This window comes from Babylonia areolata, chromosome 14, assembly GCF_041734735.1.
Source record: "Babylonia areolata isolate BAREFJ2019XMU chromosome 14, ASM4173473v1, whole genome shotgun sequence".
Lineage (NCBI taxonomy): Eukaryota > Metazoa > Mollusca > Gastropoda > Neogastropoda > Buccinidae > Babylonia > Babylonia areolata.
Window position 1 is genome coordinate 12,013,061 of NC_134889.1, and position 19,443 is coordinate 12,032,503.

Consider the following 19,443-nt stretch of genomic DNA (forward strand, 5'->3'; position numbering starts at 1 on the left):
GCTGGAATTGGCATAAAGTACCGAACAGATGGCAAGTTGTTTAACCTCAGAAGGCTTCAAGCAAAAACGAAGGTCATGACAGACATCATCAGAGACTTTTTGTTTGCTGATGATTGTGCCCTCAATGCTGGATCTGAAACTGACATGCAACTCAGCGTCGACAGGTTTGCCACTGCCAGCAGGAACTTCGGCCTTACCATCAGCACGAGGAAAACTGAAGTTCTCCATCAGCCAGCCCCAGGGAAACCCTACGTTGAGCCCAACATCACAGTCAACGGTCAGAGACTCAGTGCGATGGAGCGGTTCACATACCTTGGCAGCACACTGTCACGAAATGCGACCATCGACGATGAAGTGAACGTCAGGATTGCAAGAGCAAGCGCAACTTTTGGTAGACTCAATGCAAATGTCTGGAACAGAAGAGGCATTAGTCTTGAGACCAAGCTAAAGGTCTACAGAGCAGTAGTTCTCCCCACACTACTGTACGCCTGCGAAACTTGGACAGTGTACCAACGACATGCCAAGAAGCTGAACCACTTCCACACAACATGCCTCAGGAAGCTACTGAACATCAAGTGGCAAGACAAGACCCCAGACACAGAGGTGCTCGCAAAAGCCACCCTTCCCAGCATCTTCACCATCCTGATGCAGTCCCAGCTTCACTGGGCTGGACACGTGGCGCGCATGCCAGACCATCGGCTGCCCAAAAGGCTCTTCTATGGCGAGCTGCAACAAGGGAAGAGATCACATGGAGGTCAGAAGAAGCGCTTCAGAGATACTCTGAAAGTCTCTCTGAAAGCGTTTGATATCAACCCTGACTCCTGGGAGGAATCTGCAGTGGACCGTGACAAATGGCGCGCTGCTGTGCACAAAGGTGCCAAGTTGTGCGAGGCCAACAGGACTGCTGCAGCTGTTCAGAAGAGGCAGGCCAGAAAGTCGCGGGCAAACAAGCTCCCTGACAATGGTATGCCTGTCTTTGTCTGCCCCAACTGTCAGCGAACATTTCGTGCGCAGATTGGACTATTCAGCCATCTGCGCATTCACAGATAGATTCATGAGCATCTTCCCCCCCACCCCACCACCACCCTCCCCCCATCCCCCAGCTGGATGACAACGATGGTCATCATCGATCTCGATGGGCACACCACCATATTCCAGAAAACATTTCAGGAAAAACGTGTCCCAGGCGACTGGCAAAGAGCGGCTGTGGTGCCCATATGGAAGAAAGAGGTGAGTAAGAAAGACTGCAGCACTTACAAAGACATCTCCCTTCTCAGCCACGCTGGCAAGGTCTTCACCAAGATCCTGGAACAGTGCACCAGACGAATAGTGGAACCACTGCTGAATGAAGGTCAGTTTCGCCTCAGGAAAATCGAAAGAACGAGGCTGCATGGATGCTATCTTTGCACTCCTACTACTCTGTGAGACAGCATGCGAATACCAAAAATACTGAATACCAAAAGCAGTTCCACCTTCTTCGTGGATCAAAAAATAAGATAATACAACGCCTTTTGACAGGATCAATAGGAACAGCCTCTGGGAGGTGCTGGAACTGAAGGGACAAATCCTCGACAACACCTATCTACATCAACAGCCGAAGTAGTTACCCAGAGAGCTCAAAAGTGTCCTGAAACTGAAGCTGGTGCCATCTCCCACCTGTCCCTATGGACAGGAAAACTACACAGTAGAACAAATTCTCCTGACCTGCTCCCAGTGCAAACAGGCAAAACAAAATGTGTGGCCTGTCGACACTCCTCTCATGACCAAAACTATATGGCAACCGCAAAAACCTGTAGAAAACAGTATCATTCATCGCCAGAGCTGAACTGATGGTGTAGCTGTCAACGCGAAGAAGGTGAACAACTGCCAAAGTGCGGTACGGACACAAAGCGGATTTTCTTACTGGTTCCAAGTGAAATCAGGGGTGAAACAGGGTTGTGTACTGTCACCACTACCGTTCACTGTACACATGGATGACAGGCGCAATAGCTGAGTGGTTAAAGCGTTGGACTTTCAAGCTAAGAGTCCCGGGTTCGAATCTCGGCGACGGCGCCTGGTGGGTATGTCAACATATGTGGAGACCTGCTTGTGCCTGAACCCCCTTCGTGTGTATATGCAAGCAGAAGATGAACACACACGTTAAAGATCCTGTAATCCATGTCAGCATTCGGTGGGTTATAGAAACAAGAACATACCCACCATGCACATCCCCGAAAGCTGAGTACGGCTGCCTACATGGCGGGGTAAAAACGGTCATACACGTAAAAGCCCACTCGTATACATACGAGTGAACGTGGGAGTTGCAGCCCACGAACGCAGAAGAAAAAGTATACATGGACAAAATCACCATACACCAATCCAGACCCTGAGGCCCTAAACGAGCTGCTGTTTACCCACGACCAATGCATCCTAAATGAAAACACAGAACGGCTACAAAGACATACACACACCCCGAACAGCAGCTTCGAACACTATGGTATGAAGATTAGCATAGGTATTACAGAGGTAATGTCAGTAGGACACACTCCTAAAAAGCTGGATATCGCCATCAACAGACAGCAGATTAAACAAACCACATAGTTAGAATACCTGAGCAGCATTTTTGCTGTGGATGGGAAGCTAGACAGAGAAACTAAACTGAGTCCAGAAGGCAAATACTGCCAGCTATCAACTGGCACCCTCCTGAAGCACCTAAGAATAACTGTGGAAACCAAAGCCAAACAGATCAACGCAGTTTTCATCCCCACCCTGACCTATCAATGCAAGATCTGGACTTTGGACAAAGCCCTGGAACGCAAATTATAATTTGTTTGATGAGATGTCTCCATCGAGCATCTGGCAAAACCAAATGAGGTCGGGTCAGAAGCGACATCAGAAAGATGGTTGGTGCTACATCAACTAGTACTCCAACACATAATGTGTTTTGTTCACATAAGAAAAATGCAAGTCAACCAGCCAGCCCCGAAAGCCTACACCACCAAGTACTCAGGCTACAGAACAAGAGAAAGACCACTACAGCCGTGGACTGACGGAGTTTCAGACAGGCTCCGTGCCCACAGCATGAAGCTAATCCAGGCCTTCCGTCTTGCTGCAGATCGCCAACTTCATTTCCCGACAACACCTCCCCGGTAGAAGCGGTCGGATAAAGTGAAGTGAGTATGATAATAATAAGATCTATCAAAAGTTTAAAATTTCCCGATCTTCATCACCACTTTCCAGCTCCCGTGAATCGCAAAACACATTTTCGGGAGTAATGCACGACAGTCACCCCGGTTAACTCTAGTTCTTTCATCAAAACTGTGATCGGCAGATCGATATCTTATCCAACAGAATATAGATCTAGATTAAAGTTTCAAACTTCCCCTGTTTTCATCACGGTATTCCGGCTTCAAAAGAATGTGACAAACACTCCACACAAAAACCGATTTTCGGTAATCTCATATTCTATGGTTATTTTCTTCGAGTTAACGACTGAATAACTGAGTATGACAATGACGTGTAAACTACATAAACTGATCCAAATCGTATCTTTATGCTCGCCGTCAAAATAGGAATTTGTGAACACCTACTGAAACGCTATGATTTGTGCTAGACAGCCATAGCCAAATCGAATCCACATTTCACTTATATCCAAACAACGCATTCTGTATGTTATATCTGTCAAACTTTTAATCAAGTCCAAGAAGAGCTTACCACACAGCACAGGTATAGTACCCTCTTCAGAATAAACCAAAAAACGCAATAAACCCGTTGATGGTGTAGTTAGTGTCATTCTGTGTGCGTTCTGTGCAGTCAAACAACAGCAAGAACCAGTCATACTCTCTTTAAACAACAATCCTGGAAACACAAACGTTACCCAGCAACATACCGGGACGACACATACATATCCTTGGGATCATACAAAAATATACCGTTGACTAAACGAAATAAAACGTTCACGATCCCGAAATACGGTTTAATCTGGAAAACCGAGAGGAAGAATAATTCATTTAAAACAAAGATTTATATAATGTCTTTTTGCTCTATGCTTAAACCAGATTTGGTACTGACAAAGTATTTCTAGAGAAAACGGATCGGTTAAACTTTACCACGGGGACACACACACACACACATACACACTCTCCTTCCCTCCCCCCCCCTCTCTCTCTCTCTCCCACCTAGATATACCTGTAGACACATAGACACAACCGCATCAGGGTTATTGCACAGACGCACTTTGTTCACACACGTGAGCCAAAACTTGGTAGCAGGCGGAAGTGGAAGGGTGGAGGTGGGGAACAAAGACAACGAAGAGGGTGCAGCTCATCACTAAACCGGTTTTCTCTTTATCAGACAAAACAGTATGTCAGCAGATATGTCCCCTGGTCCTAATTTCTGCGAACCAGACAGCCATGATTTCAAAATCATACAATGGCTTTACTACTGAATGGTCTGTATCATCGTGTTTGCAACCCGACAAAAATAGTTAAGAGAAAGGCATTATGAGACAGGGATACTGGGGGAACCCCCCCCCCCCCCCCCGCCCCCGCCCCTCCCCCCTCCCTTCCCACCCCACCTCCCCACAAAACGGGATTGCAAGGATTAATCACAGACAGAAGAAGAAAGCAACATGGAATAGTGATATTTGCGAAGGCCACCGAAAACTTTACAGTACATGCCAGCATCCTACGATTCGAAGTGGAAGAACATGAGGTTGTGCTGTGTGTGTGTGTGTGTGTGTGTGTGTGTGTGTGTGTGTATGTGTGTGTTTGGTTGCCTTGTGCTCGTCTTAAAAAAAAAAATCACATTTGACACACCAATGAAATCGCTCGGCAGGGAGAAATGAAACTTTTTTTTTTTCTAAACCAAGTGGTCCTAGGAACAACAGAGAACTTTTCGGACAAAAATCAGCTTTTCTTTTTCTTTTTTTTTTTTTTGCCCAAACGCAGACTAAAAAAAAAGAAGAGAGAAAAAAACCCAACAAACAAACAAACAAACAAACCCAGCGCAAGTACCGCCATGCACATCATCAGGGGTTGACGAACTATTTCATTACACAGTATGTTTAAAATATTTCTCACAGTCTCTACTGATTGTGCATCAATGTGTAAACGTGATCAGCAAAACAAAAGTCCTCTGTGTTTTCTTGGAGTGTTTGGACGTGTCGACTGACAAACACACGGCCGGGTCCGTGTCAGACAGCTGTCAGACCCCTCCTGTCCACTTATCGTGTGTGTGTGTGTGTGTGTGTGTGTGTGTGAATGTGCAATCGAGTATGCGAGCGCCCACGTGCGTTGGAGTGTGTGTGAATGGTCTTGCGCATGCTTCGTGAGCCATGTGCGTGAAAAAGCCTGAATAAAATGCACAAAGTGAATGTGAATAACCTACACGCTCGAACAATGTCCTGCACACTCGGCATGTGTACAGTATGTAGTATGTTCATGAAAGCTGCAGTTTTCTTCTTCATATGAACGGTCATGTAGGTTCCTGGCTTTAATTTCTAACACAAACCGAGTCACGACCGAATCGTGTCAAACTCCTCCAAGGCCGATAATTCATTCTTGTGTGCATTATTCCCCTTGGAAGGAGAGGTAGGCGTGGCGTTCAGCTCCTCTGAGTTCTCACTGTTGTCGTCTGATGTGTAGCTGATCCGCATCTTCCAGCGGCCGTTGCCGCTATGGTGGTCGTGCTTGCTGTTTGTGTGGAAGGTTCGCTGGCTGTAGCTGGGCATAGGGTCGTGAGGGGAGTGCTTCAGTTCGTTCACCTTCAAGTCCAGGTTATGGCGCAGTGCAGACAGGGAGGCCGCGCTGTCCCAGTTGCCTTCGCTGTTCAGGGAAGAGCGCGCGCTGCTGTCACTATAGCGCATGAGTGCATTCAGCCCGTGACTAACCCCGCCGTTCATTGGAACATGGCGCTGGTAGCTCGCAAGGAGTCCTCGACTGGCGTAACAGGAATAGTAGTCCGATTCCGTCGTCATGGTTATGCTGCTGGTACCCGAATCCGTCATGGACATGGAGGAAAGCGGCCCTCCTCCTTCCCCACCTCCACCGTACCAACTTCCTCGCTCGGAGCGGTCAAAACTTCGGGAGGAGCGGTGCACTCTGGGTGGAGGTTCAATCCTGGGAGTGGGGGAGCTCAAGTTGTGAGCCCGTCTGCTGGCCATCGATTCCTGGAAAGGCAAGGGGTGGATCAGGCAGGACGACTCTTCCTGGGGAACGCAACCCCCATATCCTTCCTCCCCCTTCTTGTCTGGTACGGTGGACGTGGGGTTGAAGCTGCTCTCAAACGGATTTCTGGGAGTTTGCTTGGCTGGGGAGCCGCTATTGAAGTTGTGGCTCCAGCCGTTGATGTCAGCCTGGGCCACGGTGAAGGTCAAGCTCTCGGAAGACATCTCCTTGTGGCCACTGTCCGGGGACTCTGCGTCCAGGCTGGCGGCCTGGGTGTTGTGGTAGGTGGCGTTGTCCCGCACTGTGCTCAGATACCCGTTGTCCTCGCTGTCTGGGAACTGCGGCAGGTGAACTGGTGCCGCCCTGGGCGTGGTGGGGTCTGGTAGAGCTGGCACCTGGAGGAAAACAACATGGGATGAGGTGAAAGTATTCTGTACACAATGAATGAAATGAATGTGACGTTCCTGGTTTTGTTTCTTCAATCCATTTATTTGCGGGAAGGGAGGAAGCACTACCAAGCGTTGGTGTGAAGCTGTTCACCTCATAGGAGCAAACGTTGCTGTTCTTGTTTAGTAGGTGCTGGATAAAAGAATCACTACTAATCAATCAAAGTCCACATATATGTTACACTTTTGAAATATTCATTCTTTTTACAGCTTTTGAAAGACGTGTTTGTGCCCTTGATTCATTTGTCTTAGATAGATAAGGAGATTTTTGATGGTTTAACTATGAAAGGTCTCAGCCTTTCGTGGTAAGGTTTTTATGCTTTCACATTTAAATTCACATTATGATACATATCTGCTGCAGATGAATTCACAAAACATAAGAAAACTAAAACGAAACACACAGCCACACAGGTACAAGTCACCACGTACATGTACACATGATACATAAACACGCTGCAAAGTTGCACATGTAGGTTACACACTGCATATAAAGTCACGCTATGTTACGACTCAGATCACGTTATGGAATCAAATAAGAATCCAGTCAGTGATAGTGATAAGAAATTCTAGGGAATCCAGTCATCATTTATGTTTAAACTCACCAGTAGATGCACACAGAAAAGACGATTTAACACAACAACTTATTTCTTATCATAAATGCTTGATACATACATTTAGCAACTGCATCTAAAGCTGTTGAATTCTAACATTGAATAATCACATGAATATGTGCGAATATGCGTTTTCGTTTCAAGTATTTTGAGAGAGAAAAACAGATCCCACAGACTGTTGAGGAATGAAGGGAGAAATTTAATTTTTGTTTTATCTATTTTTTAATATTTATAATTCGTAACCCAATAAGCATTTTTAGGATAAAATGTTTCCAGATCCGCCTTTAGGGTCCATGTGGAGGAAGCGAGAGAATCTGAGAACAGGATCGAATCCTTCACTCGCCAGAATTTCCTTCTCCTCCACTGGACTTTGAGTGGTGGTCTTGACACAAGTCATTGGCAGAGACGATTAACCGAGGTCCCATATGCAGCGTGCACTCAGCGCACGTAAAATAACCCATAAAAGGTTTGCCCCTGGCAAAAAGAACAACAACAACAACAAAAATCGTAGGAAAACCCACTACGAGTGTGTGAAAGAAATATTTTGTATTTGTATTTCTCTTTTTGTCACAACAGATTTCTCTGTGTGAAATTCGGGCTGCTCTCTCCAAGGAGAGCACGTCGCTACACTGACAGCGCCATCCCTTCTTTTTATCTTTTATTCTGCCTGCAGTTTTATATGTTTTTCTATCGAAGTGGATTTTTCTACAGAATTTTGCCAGGGAGAAGCCTTTTGTTGCCGTGGGTTCTTTTACGTGCGCTAAATGCACGTTGCACACGGGACCTCGGTTTATCGCCTCATCCGAATGACTGACTAGCGTCCAGACAATACAACTGCAAACACAAAAAAGTCAACAACAACAACTACTTTAATATATATATATATTTATATATATATATATATATATATATATATATATATATATATATATATATGGGTGGTGCTGGACTGTATTGGTGCACTTTCCCCGGGGACAGTAGACTAGGCCAGGAAATTTATATTAAAATTTGCGTTAGGTCAAAATGTGTGCAACAAAACCGTTCTTTTTACGATAAAATAGAATAAATCATACGGATCACACTGATGATGGCCAAATCGACCAACATCATGTCTTGATGTGAAAAGAATGGTATGAAATACATCTTTTTCTTTGGAAATAACCGATATTTGCAAATGTGACTCATGAACCCTGGCAAAGTATACGTCAATTTAGCGTGGGATATAAGTAATAATAATGATCTTGATAATATCAATAATGATATTAAATTATTATTAGTCTGAGCAAATTTTTGTATTTTATCAATGATTACCTAAAAACTTTTGACATATGTAACATGGAACCCAAAATACCTTGACTAGTTTCTCCACCCTGGATGATTTTACTTTTATCAGAAAACTAGCAGGCACTCCATTTTCACATCAATTCTCTCCAATGTTTAACTGTTTAAAGTACTACTGTTGATTATACTATGAAATGGGAACAGTATAATTAATATTACTTGACAAAGGTTATCCTCTTTATCTGAATAATTGCAATAAAAGCATCGGATTCTTTGTATCTTTTTATTCGATCAGTAAACAGAAAACTGATTAGCTTTATCCTCACAATGTACAAATCTGTAGGATTACAGAAAAACAAAATGTAATAAAAGTAAAATTATGAGGAAAAAACAAAATAAAACTAAAACAAAGCAACAACAACCAAAACAAAAACTAAGAATAAGAAATTTTATTATCTGCGTAAAGCAGAACGGAAGGACATGTGTTCCGTGTCCAAACGTAACACTTGACTTCATCTCAAGCACTTCTAAACGTGAAATGCTTCAAACATTTCTTTTCGTTTTTTAATCATTTACAATCAGTGCACAGTTTGGTTTTTCAGAACTTGTGTGATGTAAAATGTGGCTGTTCTTATCAATTCTGCAATACGATAAGATCGTAGGGGCTGACATGTTTTTCGGATAAAACATTTTTTTTCATTCCACACTTCGTCTGTCAAATAAACTGATAATACATCATTTCGTGATATAACTTCACAAGACAGCATAAGCCAGAATCAAGGTATTTTCAGGGGTGACTTTCTACTTTGAACTTTGCTGTTTGCAATTTTTGATGCAACAAGTATTCAACGAAAATCAGTCTTATCGAACAACATGAGTTGACTTGTTTCGAAATCTTACGCCAGTATCCGAATATTACCGCATCCCGCCATGTGTCAGAAACAGTGATTGTGTCTAAACTTAATCGGATGAGAGAAAAATGCATAAACCAACCATAACAACGTCAAAATTAACATAAACAGTTTATTTTCAAACAATACATCAACCACTGGGGCGAATGAACATATCGGAGATTTCCGTGTAACATATATGTACATTTCACACATTCTTGGAAACAACACATTATCTGAATCTGTATTCAAACACACAAGATTGAAGGGTGTTTGTCAAACTGATTTACGCTTTTCCGCAATCAATCCGCATGATTTATATGAAAACAGTTCTAATTTTGTTTGCATGTATATTTTTATTGGGACATTTACATGCACAAAAGTAACACAGAAAAGAGGAAGTGAAAATTAATATGCGACGTCGATTGCTTTTAAGTAGTTGAATAGACATTTTCACCAGAAACTGAGTATGTCCTGTCGAAGATAGATGAGTTTTCATTGATGATCTATGTTTTATTAATTTATAACAACAAATGAATATAGATAAGGTCTGTGTGTACTGGGTTTTATTAAGATTTGTACTTATTTGTTTCTGACCACTTCAAGTTCAGACACATAGCAATGTCACAAAATGGCGCCGAAATTTTGGATGTTTTCAATGATTTTCAACACATTTAAAAACAAGGACAAAACAGATTCTCAGAAAAATGTTCCAGACATTTCTCTATTCAATTGCAATCATGATCACATGTAAAACATATGAATAATCATTTTAAACACATGTAAACACATCAGACTGAAAGACCCCGATTTCCAACGAAGTTCTGAGACTGACCCATTTTCATCTTCCAGGCAGTCTTTGCTCTTCATGACTATCCGATGCACTTCATTTTGCCACCTTCATACTCCAGCCAGATGCATTTTCTTTCCCATGGTAAACTGACTGTCTACTGCGCCAGGGTTCGTGAGTGACATTTGCAAATATCGGTTATTTCCAAAGAAAAAGATGTATTTCATACCGTTCTTTTCACATCAAGACATGATGCTGGTTGATTTGGCCATCATCTGCCTTCCATGCTTTCTGAATTAATTGTCTGGACATTGTTCCTCTTTCATTTACATACACTAAACTACACGAACTGAACCAGAAAATCGTGAATAGTTAAGCCTCTGTTCCATTAATTTAATAGTACGAATTTGACACCTTTGTATTCGATTCCTTTGCTGTTTAGTTTGGTCAGTCAAAGGCTTACTTATGTAATTATCATTCAGATAACTCAAATTTGACTGTTTTTACATTTCCGACAATGTTCATTGAAACAAACCTGGTTTAACACATATTTAGATATTTATATATTACCTGTTAATAAGCAGAGCATGAAGTATTTCCAAGTTGTGCATTGCGTAATGTCAACAAAATTGTACTTACGAACTAAATGATCGCATGCTGCCTTCATAAATTCACCTTTGCAGTCAGTATAATACTGTTTTAATTCTTTAAGAAATGTCATGACTGGTAAGAAACTGGAAAACATTCATAAAAGCGAATTTGTGTCTTTCATCGATTTAGTATAAACTACATGAAATTGAAAACATTTGTTTCCTTTTGACCCCAAAGAGTTTTCTTATTTTCTGTACGGTATCTGTCATCTGGCGGAGTGTCCTACTAACCGAGGTATAGGGCAGCATCAGCGCGGCAGCAGTCAGTTACATGTACCGTACCGCGCTGTACACTTTCCTCTGGCGACCCCTCATTCCGCGCTTGCGTAACCCTGGCTTGATCTTGCCTTGCCACTCTTTGTATGGCGCTCTCTCATGGCCAGATGTGTGAAAAATAATTATTAAAAATCAAAATCTAATCATGTTCCCTGCCCACCTACAGTGGTCAACTTTATATCAGCGTGATCAGTATGATTTATTCTATTTTATCGTGAAAAGAACGGTTTTGTTGCACACATTTTGACCATTTTTGTATCTGCCCTGGACTAGACTGGATTTCACAGAGAAAAATTTGCTGTGATAAGTCATACAACACAATGCAATACAGTAAGATATAATACAATAAAATTAATATAATACAATAAAATTAATGTCTCACAGACATACAGTAAGATGGAATATTCCAGTCTACATAGGAGCCAGATATTGTGTTTCACTGATGTTGTTGTTCTTCCATATATGTTCCAGTCTGGTCAGTGCTGATGACTCGAGAGGATTTTAAGGATTGGATCCTTCATTACTGATGGATCAATCTGATGGTGCGATCGTTCTGGTTGTGTTGGGAGATTTCCTTTCTTGGGAAGGGTGATCATTAGTGATTAGGTCCTTGGCGTGGGCAGTTCACCTGTGAGCCTGAAGGTCTACAGACGTAAAATCTATCGCTGATTTGATTTTTGTTTGCCAGTCACCAGTGACAGTGAGTCGGTCAACACACATCCATCTGAGATAAAGGCAAGTGCATATGAAACTCCCACACTTCACCTACAGTCTTGCAGCATTCACACAAGTAAGACCAAACTGCATGAAATGAAAAATGGTTCAAAATACGCGTTCAGGGAAATCTTTTTGTTTTAAACCGAAGTCAAAATTACATGCACATATGTGTAGAATACCAGTGGTAACCATGCAATGAATGCATCATTTTCATATGCACATTTCATTCCATTTGTGTTTATTGTTCCAACTGAAACACAGAATGACTTCAGAGAAACACAACAGTGGCACATTTTATTTGGAATACAAAAATAATGAACAAGACTAAAGTCTGAAGGACCGTACATAATTTTCTCATTAAAAAGACCAAAAAAACTCACGTTATGAGCTTGGACTGACCTGTGTGGGAGAGTGAGGCAAAAGGTGGGTGGGTTGGCTGACCCCCGTAACCTTCATCTCCAGCCCTTGCAGTTTGTTGACCAGCTGGGTCATGTGGTCCAACAAGTCCTTGTTGTGCAGCAACAGCTGGTGAGCTCTGGCCTGTGGTGTGAACACAGCACTGCACGGCTCACATCCTCGGCTTCAATATCATTACAATTATGAACACACCCTATTTCAACAACACCAGAGTTACGTACACTATGTATTTGAACAACATCAGAGTTATGCACACATTATATTTTAACATCACCAGAGTTACGCACACGCTGTATTTCAAAAACACCAGAGTTACGTACACCCATTTAACTGATCTTGTGAAGTAAGTCTGAGTGCTTCAATCTAGCTCCAAACACTCAAAGTCACTTCCCATCAGGCACCACCCCCATCCCTACCCTGCTTGTTTCTACCATGAAACTCTTCTCTTCCAGCAACATTTCACTCCCCCTGACCTGTCTTTCAAACTCCGTTAGATTTGAAAGCTGTGTACCCTTGCTCACCCTCGATTCTCCGAACTTTTAAATTACATTCCAGCTTATCTCTCTTGACCACTCTGTCTCCTGTCTCAGTACTTTCTGTTCTAAATTCTCCTCTGTCCTCAAGATCGTTTTAGTCTATAACACCTTCCTCTTTCTTAACTTTTAACCTAAAACGTCGATACTTCCTGCGCCGACACTGTCCTCTTTATTGGTAATCTCCTTGCATCCGCACCCCATCACTGTAGTGCTTTTGTTCTGAACTCCCCTGCCCCTAATTCCCTTCCATCATCTGATAACCTTTTTAAAAAAAATTTTTTAATTTTAATATAGACCATTTTAAAATAAAAGATTTCCAACTGGTTTAAAAGTGGTAAGCATTTTTGGTTAATTTATGCTGCATGTCATTCCATAAAGGATAAATTTGGGTGTGCTAAATTCATTTATCAAATTTGCCATGTGAAATCTCGCTTCTTTTCCAAGATATGATTAGTTATTCAAAATGGCCGCCTCGCGGAACAGAAATCTCCTTCAGGCGTTAGTGGACACAAACTTTAGTGTTTATTTCAAATAATTCTGAGCAAAAAGTTCGAAAAAAAACATATAAGCATTTCAAACTTGTATTTCTCTTCATAATTGTAAGGACTGGATCATCTTTCTATCAAAATGTACCCCCGACCCCTCCCAGCGCAAAGAAATGAAATAATGAAAATTAACATCTATGCCTTTTAGTTTTGATTTTAAATTCTTTGTACATGGGAAATGTAAAAACAGTCAAATTTGAGTTATCTGAATGATAATTACATAAGTAAGCCTTTGACTGACCAAACTAAACAGCAAAGGAATCGAACACAAAGAAGGTAGTAAATACAAAGAAGGTGTCAAATTCGTACTATTAAATGAATGGCACAGAGGCTTAACTATTCACGATTTTCTGGTTCAATTCGTGTAATGTAGTGTATGTAAATGAAAGAGGAACAATGCCTGCTGATAACAAGAGACTAAGCCCTTTCTGTTCATGCTTTCAAGTATTGCTGTTTCTGCAGACAGAGTCACCAGTGCTGCACTTGCATGCACCAGTACATTGCAGTTTATACTTTCTGCACTGGCAGTTACTCCTTTGACACTGTGTTAATGAGATCAACGCAGGATTCAGGCACTGCTGGAAGAGACCTCAGAATAGGTGCAAATGCGCCATTGTTGATGGTCCATCCCATGGTCTCTGGTTTGGGCAGCACTGGACGTTGTTTGTCAGCTTGGTTCCAGACAAGTGCCTGGTAATGTGCTCGCATGATATGGAACGACAGGGCGTCATGTGTTGGTGGCAAGGTTTCCAAGGGCTGGGCTCGAACAAACAGAACTGACCTTGCATCGTCTACGGAAGCAGTGTCTATGTTGTACACTTTACAGATGAAGGCCTCTGCATCAGCACACGCTTGGTGAGACCGTTCACCTCTTCCAAGTGTTGCAAGGGGGTCATGATGTTCTTTGAAGACTTTGAAGCAAGATCTTGGTATGGCCAGCAGGAACGATGTCGTATCACTTCCTGTAAGTGAATGAAATGCCGGTAAGGCACTGAGGAAACTGTTGTCAGAGGGAAGCTGATCTACAATGGTGTGGGACTGGAATGTACTTTCTGTTCTTTGACGTTCTCGCTTTCATCCACACTTTTGAGCATGGCATTTTGTTGTAGTGGGCGAGTAGAAGGACCAGCACATCCGTATCTCGTGCAGCAACAACAGCGCTTGAAGCTTGGCTCTTCACACAGTGAAGAATAAGCCGAGGGTCGGCCTCCTTGTGTTTGGCTTGTAACTCTTCAGTGTTTACACCAGGAGCTGAGGACTCAACCTGCTCTACATCACTGAAGCCCCCAGAAACTACAATGATCTTGTTTTCAAGTGCCAGAAGGATCAGTTGGTGAGACAAGAAATTGGCCAGGTCAGCTTTGTTCTCTGCAAAGGCAATGAAGTTTTCCCACTTTTGTGGTAGAGGGACTTCTCTGCTTTGGATCTCTCTCCTCACGGGCACTGCATGCTTGCCTCGTTTTTGTCTGATGCCACTCTTGATGGACATTTCATAGTACCTGTCAAACACAACATCAATTCGAGTGAAGACAGCGCCACTCTGAAGAACAGATTCAACAAATGTGTCAGCTAGTGCTTGGCCATCAATGATGAGTGTGGGTTCTTCTCCAAGGTCAGCAGGTTGAAGGTTTGGGGAGCAAGGTGTGTCACCAATCAGAGCATCTGCTAAAAGGGATTTCTGACCAGAACAGAGATTGCCAGTCATTTCTGCTATAGCAGCTGGGGCAGGAAGCAGCTCATGCTGTAGTATGCCTTGCAGATTGACGTCTCTTCCAACTTTGTGAATGCCAGGCATTTGTTCCTGTGCAAAGTGTCTCTGAACTGCACTTGTCAGCGAATTTGATCAGCTGGCCTTGACCCCTTTCTTTGACTGTCAACAAATGTTCAGTGATATTGCAGGGGATAACGTTCTTTGTTGCAATGTTCTGCAAGTCTGTGGATGCCTCGTCTGTGAAGAGCTTAAGGGTTTGCAAAGTGGTCAGCAGCTTATTTTCATCCCTCAGATCAAGCCTTTGTCTTGCTGGGTTGCATTCATTGTGTGTGAAGTTGTCATCTTGCCTCAGTCCTAAGGTACATTTCGTTTCACTGCTGATGTGATATCTGAGGTAGTAGGAGAGGGCCCACCTGTTCAGCACTGTGGTTGTTTTGGTGATGCCTACTATTCCACCACCCTTCTTCCCTGTGTTGTTAAGCCATTCCTGACTTTGGCCAGGGTCAACTTGGTTAACTGCTGAGGTGACCTCTTGACCACTAAGTTGCCCTTTTCAAATTCTGCCTTGACGTTCTCCGGCAACTGATTCATCTAACATAAGTAGATGGATCCCTATTTGGCGTAGTTGTGGTGGTTATACCACATGAAATAGGGTAACATTTCGCCAAAAGCATGCAGATGTAGTTGCCAAAGGTCTTCTCTGTGTGCTCTGGTGAAAAGTAGGAGAATCTGGACCATCTGCATGTATGTCCACCAGAACTTGAAGTTGGGATTGTCATTGCTTGACACAAATGCATCCATAGCCTTGCTGAAATTTGGAGAAGCAAACAACTTCATCAGTCCATCTGTGCCATCAGTGGACAGTTCATCCTGTATCTGTCTTTCTAGATCTTGGTTTGTGTCTTTGATGAACATCAAGAGCTTGGGAACAAGCAATCACCAAAGTGCTTGAAGTGTCAACTTGTGTCCTCTCATCCCCCGGGCATAGGACTTTCCAGACATCACCTGTTCTGCTGTTCCTGGACCAAAGATGTTACTTTCAATCCAAGCTTCCAGGAGACCTGATCCCTGTACATGCTTTCCAATAATCTGAAGAAAGTTCATAGTGGTATGAAGACCTCTTAATCTCACAATCAAAAAGTCCTGGTACTCTGGTTTGGTCCACTTGAGCTCCATCAGTCTCCAGAAGAGGAATTCGTCGACTGTTATAACAACATGGTGTTGGCCAAGTTGTCTGGGGATGTGCTTGCATCTCAACACAACTGTGTGAAGCGTATCAAGTTGATGGGCTGGCGTTGTACGATTGGCATGTAACCAACTGTCGTCATCTCAAGCAGTATTGTTTACTTCTGGTTGACTCAGTTGTTGATTTTTTGGATAAAATGTTCATGTTCGTTTGGCGTGGCGGCCATATTGTTTGAGCCGTTACCATGGGAGACTGGAGCAAGGTGGCGCTTGGCAAATTATAGAAATCGATTCTGCATACCTTCAACCTTCAGAAAAACACGGTTGCCACAAATTAACAATGCCTACGGGTATTGGCTTTTCCGAAAAAAGAAATAGGCTGTATGTGGTAAAAATCTGTCATTCAAAACGAGTTTCTCAGTTTCTTCCCCACCTTCTCTGGCCTTTTTCAACCCAGTCTCAAACGTTTTTATCTCTTCGTGAGTCTTTATCACAGTCAACATCGATGTTCTGTCTTTGTGACACCCATCTTTCTTGAAGAACCAATATTCACCACCATCCCACAACTGTCTGCCGACCATGTTCGGATTTTTTCGTTCTGATTGTGATGAATGATGAGTCCTCTGCCTCTACTGGTCTACGTCGGCTAGATCACATGAAGTGGGTGTCGACGTAAACCTGACTGTGGCTATACCAAGCAACAAAGTTCTGTTGCTCGTGAAACAACTGGATAGTGAAAGCTGCTGCAGCTGGGCGCTTCTCATACAATGGCTTTGAAGTGATGTGCATTTCTCTCACCAAGAGCTTCCGTTCACTAAAGTAAGAGGTACAGTGGAATACAACCAGAAAGTTCTTGAAGAAAAGGAAGATCGAAGTCCGTTCAAACCCTTCATTTGGGACATAAAGCAGGCTACTGCTGCTCAGCTCTTCACAGGCGCTGGCTTTGAATTATAGACAACCCTGATCAGCTTCGCTCATCGCGAGAGGCGCATGCGATCAACCTAGCTTTGATTTGTAAAGTTTTCAAAGTTTTCTCAATATAATTGCACTAATTGTTTGCAAAACTGTTTTAATTTGGTACTAGTAAATAGAGGTAGGTCCGCTGATCATGCCAGTGTAACGTACTGGATGTACACCCCCTACCCTCATTTGTACCCCCTGGGGTAATCCCCTACCCGCCTCCCGGGGGCACTTCTGGATCATATCCCCTGTACACGAAATCCACCACCCGCACAACTGCAAGTACCCCCAGCCTATTACAATTGGAGCTTCTTGATAAACATTATTCTATATGGCGTAGTAGTAGTAGCAGTAGTAGTAGTAGTCGTAGTCGTGGTGGTGTGGTGTGGTGTGGTGTGGTGTGGTGTGTGTGTGTGTGTGTGTGTGTGTGCGTACGTACGTACGTACGTGCTCGCACGCCACTGCATATGAATGCGAGTTAACGAGCACGTCTGTTGTATGCGTATGTGTATGTGTGTGTGTGTGTGTGTGTGTGTGTGTGAGTATGCGCGCGTGTGTGCGCGCGCGTGTGTGGTGTGTGTGTGTGTGTGTGTGTGTGTGTGTGTGTGTGAGAGAGAGAGAGAGAGAGAGAGAAAATATCATTTTAGCACTACAGTTTCTTTGAACGCTCCCTCCCTCTCTGTCTCTCTCCCTCTGTCTGTTCCTCCCTTCTCTCCCCCCACCCCCCGCCCCGGCCCCCACGCCCCCGCACAAACACAAATATACACGCACACACACACACACACACACAATTCCAAGACATGCGTGTGCAAACACATACATAAGCACACCACCACTCTCTCTCTCTCTCTGTTTACTTTTAATGATTATCGACATTCACATAATACAAACCTTCCATTTACAATGGTTATTTCATGTAAATCAAGCCTTGCATATTCAGTGTGTTGGTTATGGAATCATATCCTAGAAAATTTGAAAACTGAATCAAATTTCAAAAAAATCAAATCTAACTTACATGAATCTTTCAAATTTGACACCTTGTGTGTGTGTGTGTGTGTGTGTGTTGCCATTGCTTTGTCTTTTTTGTCTTTCTCTTCGCTTTTCTTTCATCTTTGCCCTTGAGGACTGAATGTAAACAAGCAGCTGTGCTTACTCCACTGCCTTCGTGAAATAAAAATTCGTTTCACTTCGTTTCGTCTCTCTCTCTCTCTCTCTCTGAAGCATTGAAGAGACTTCGAATAGTTATTTTTGAGAATGTTGTTGAGTATTGTATTTGCTACTTTTGGTTGTTTTGTGATGTTGGTTTATCGTGCCAAGTCATTTCTTCATTTATTTTCTTGCATGACCCCCTTCAGTAAGGGGCTTTGGCCTTAATCTGAATAAAAGATCGTTACCGTTATCGTTATCATTCATTGTTTTCTCTCTCTCTCTCTCTCTCTCTCTCTCTCTCTTAAAAACCCAGATGCCTTTAGTTTAACTGATGTACTCTACAAATGCTGATTCTGTGCGAACTCTTATTTGTGTAAAGTGTCGATTTTCGCAAGGCGTTTGACTCTGTAAATAGAAATAACCTGTGGAATGTGTTACGCAAAAGTGGAGTAGACGGTAAGATTTATATGGCTCTTCGTGGTGTGTATGATTCAGTCTTGGTGTGTGTGCGTGACAGGTGTGTGTATTTAGATACATCTGATTGCCCAAGATGAGTAAAGCATGGTTGCTTGTTAAGTCCATCAGTGTTTTCGTTTAAAAAAAAAAAAAAAATTTTATTTTTATAAATCAAGTGGCAGTAGAAATAACCAACAACAACAACAAAAAACAACAAACAAACAACAACAAAAAAAAGAAGAAAAAAAAGAAGAGGTAAACATGGAATTCAAATGATCCCTGGAGCTGTCGAAATATTTCTAATGTTATTTGCAGACGGTGGTATTCTCTTGTCTAGCACGACCATAGGACTTCAAAATCAGTTAAATGCATTGAAACAAGAAGCACATAGATTATTTTTAGAAATAAATCTTGAAAAAACTAATGTAATTGTATTCAGGAAAGGGGCCACCTATCTAGACATGAAAAATGGCACTATGGTACTGATGAATTAAAAATAACGAATATTTATAAATATCTTGGTACGTTATTTACAACTAAACTCAGCATGACAAGCACAAGAGCAGAAACATGTAGGAAGGAAAGAAAGGGGTTATTGAAATTTTGAGATGCTTAAATAAACTAGGTTCCATGGATTTATCTATTTTCTGGAAACTTTTTGATGCTCAAGTCGAACC

The 19,443-nt window shown here is 42.6% G+C and overlaps 1 protein-coding gene across 5 annotated transcripts in view; it reads right to left on the reverse strand.

Annotated features, from left to right (window-relative positions):
* Positions 1-4,553: 4,553 nt before the first annotated feature.
* The window catches only part of LOC143289820 (carboxyl-terminal PDZ ligand of neuronal nitric oxide synthase protein-like), a 418,763-nt gene continuing 403,873 nt past the window's right edge, over positions 4,554-19,443 (reverse strand). For all 5 annotated transcript variants that reach the window (XM_076598986.1, XM_076598991.1, XM_076598989.1 and 2 more), the window contains 2 exons: positions 12,207-12,347; positions 4,554-6,541 (listed from right to left, as the gene is read on the reverse strand). In XM_076598986.1, the coding sequence (XP_076455101.1) occupies positions 5,495-6,541; positions 12,207-12,347 (1,188 nt within the window). In that variant the 3' untranslated portion in view covers positions 4,554-5,494. The remainder of the gene's footprint in view (positions 6,542-12,206; positions 12,348-19,443) is intronic.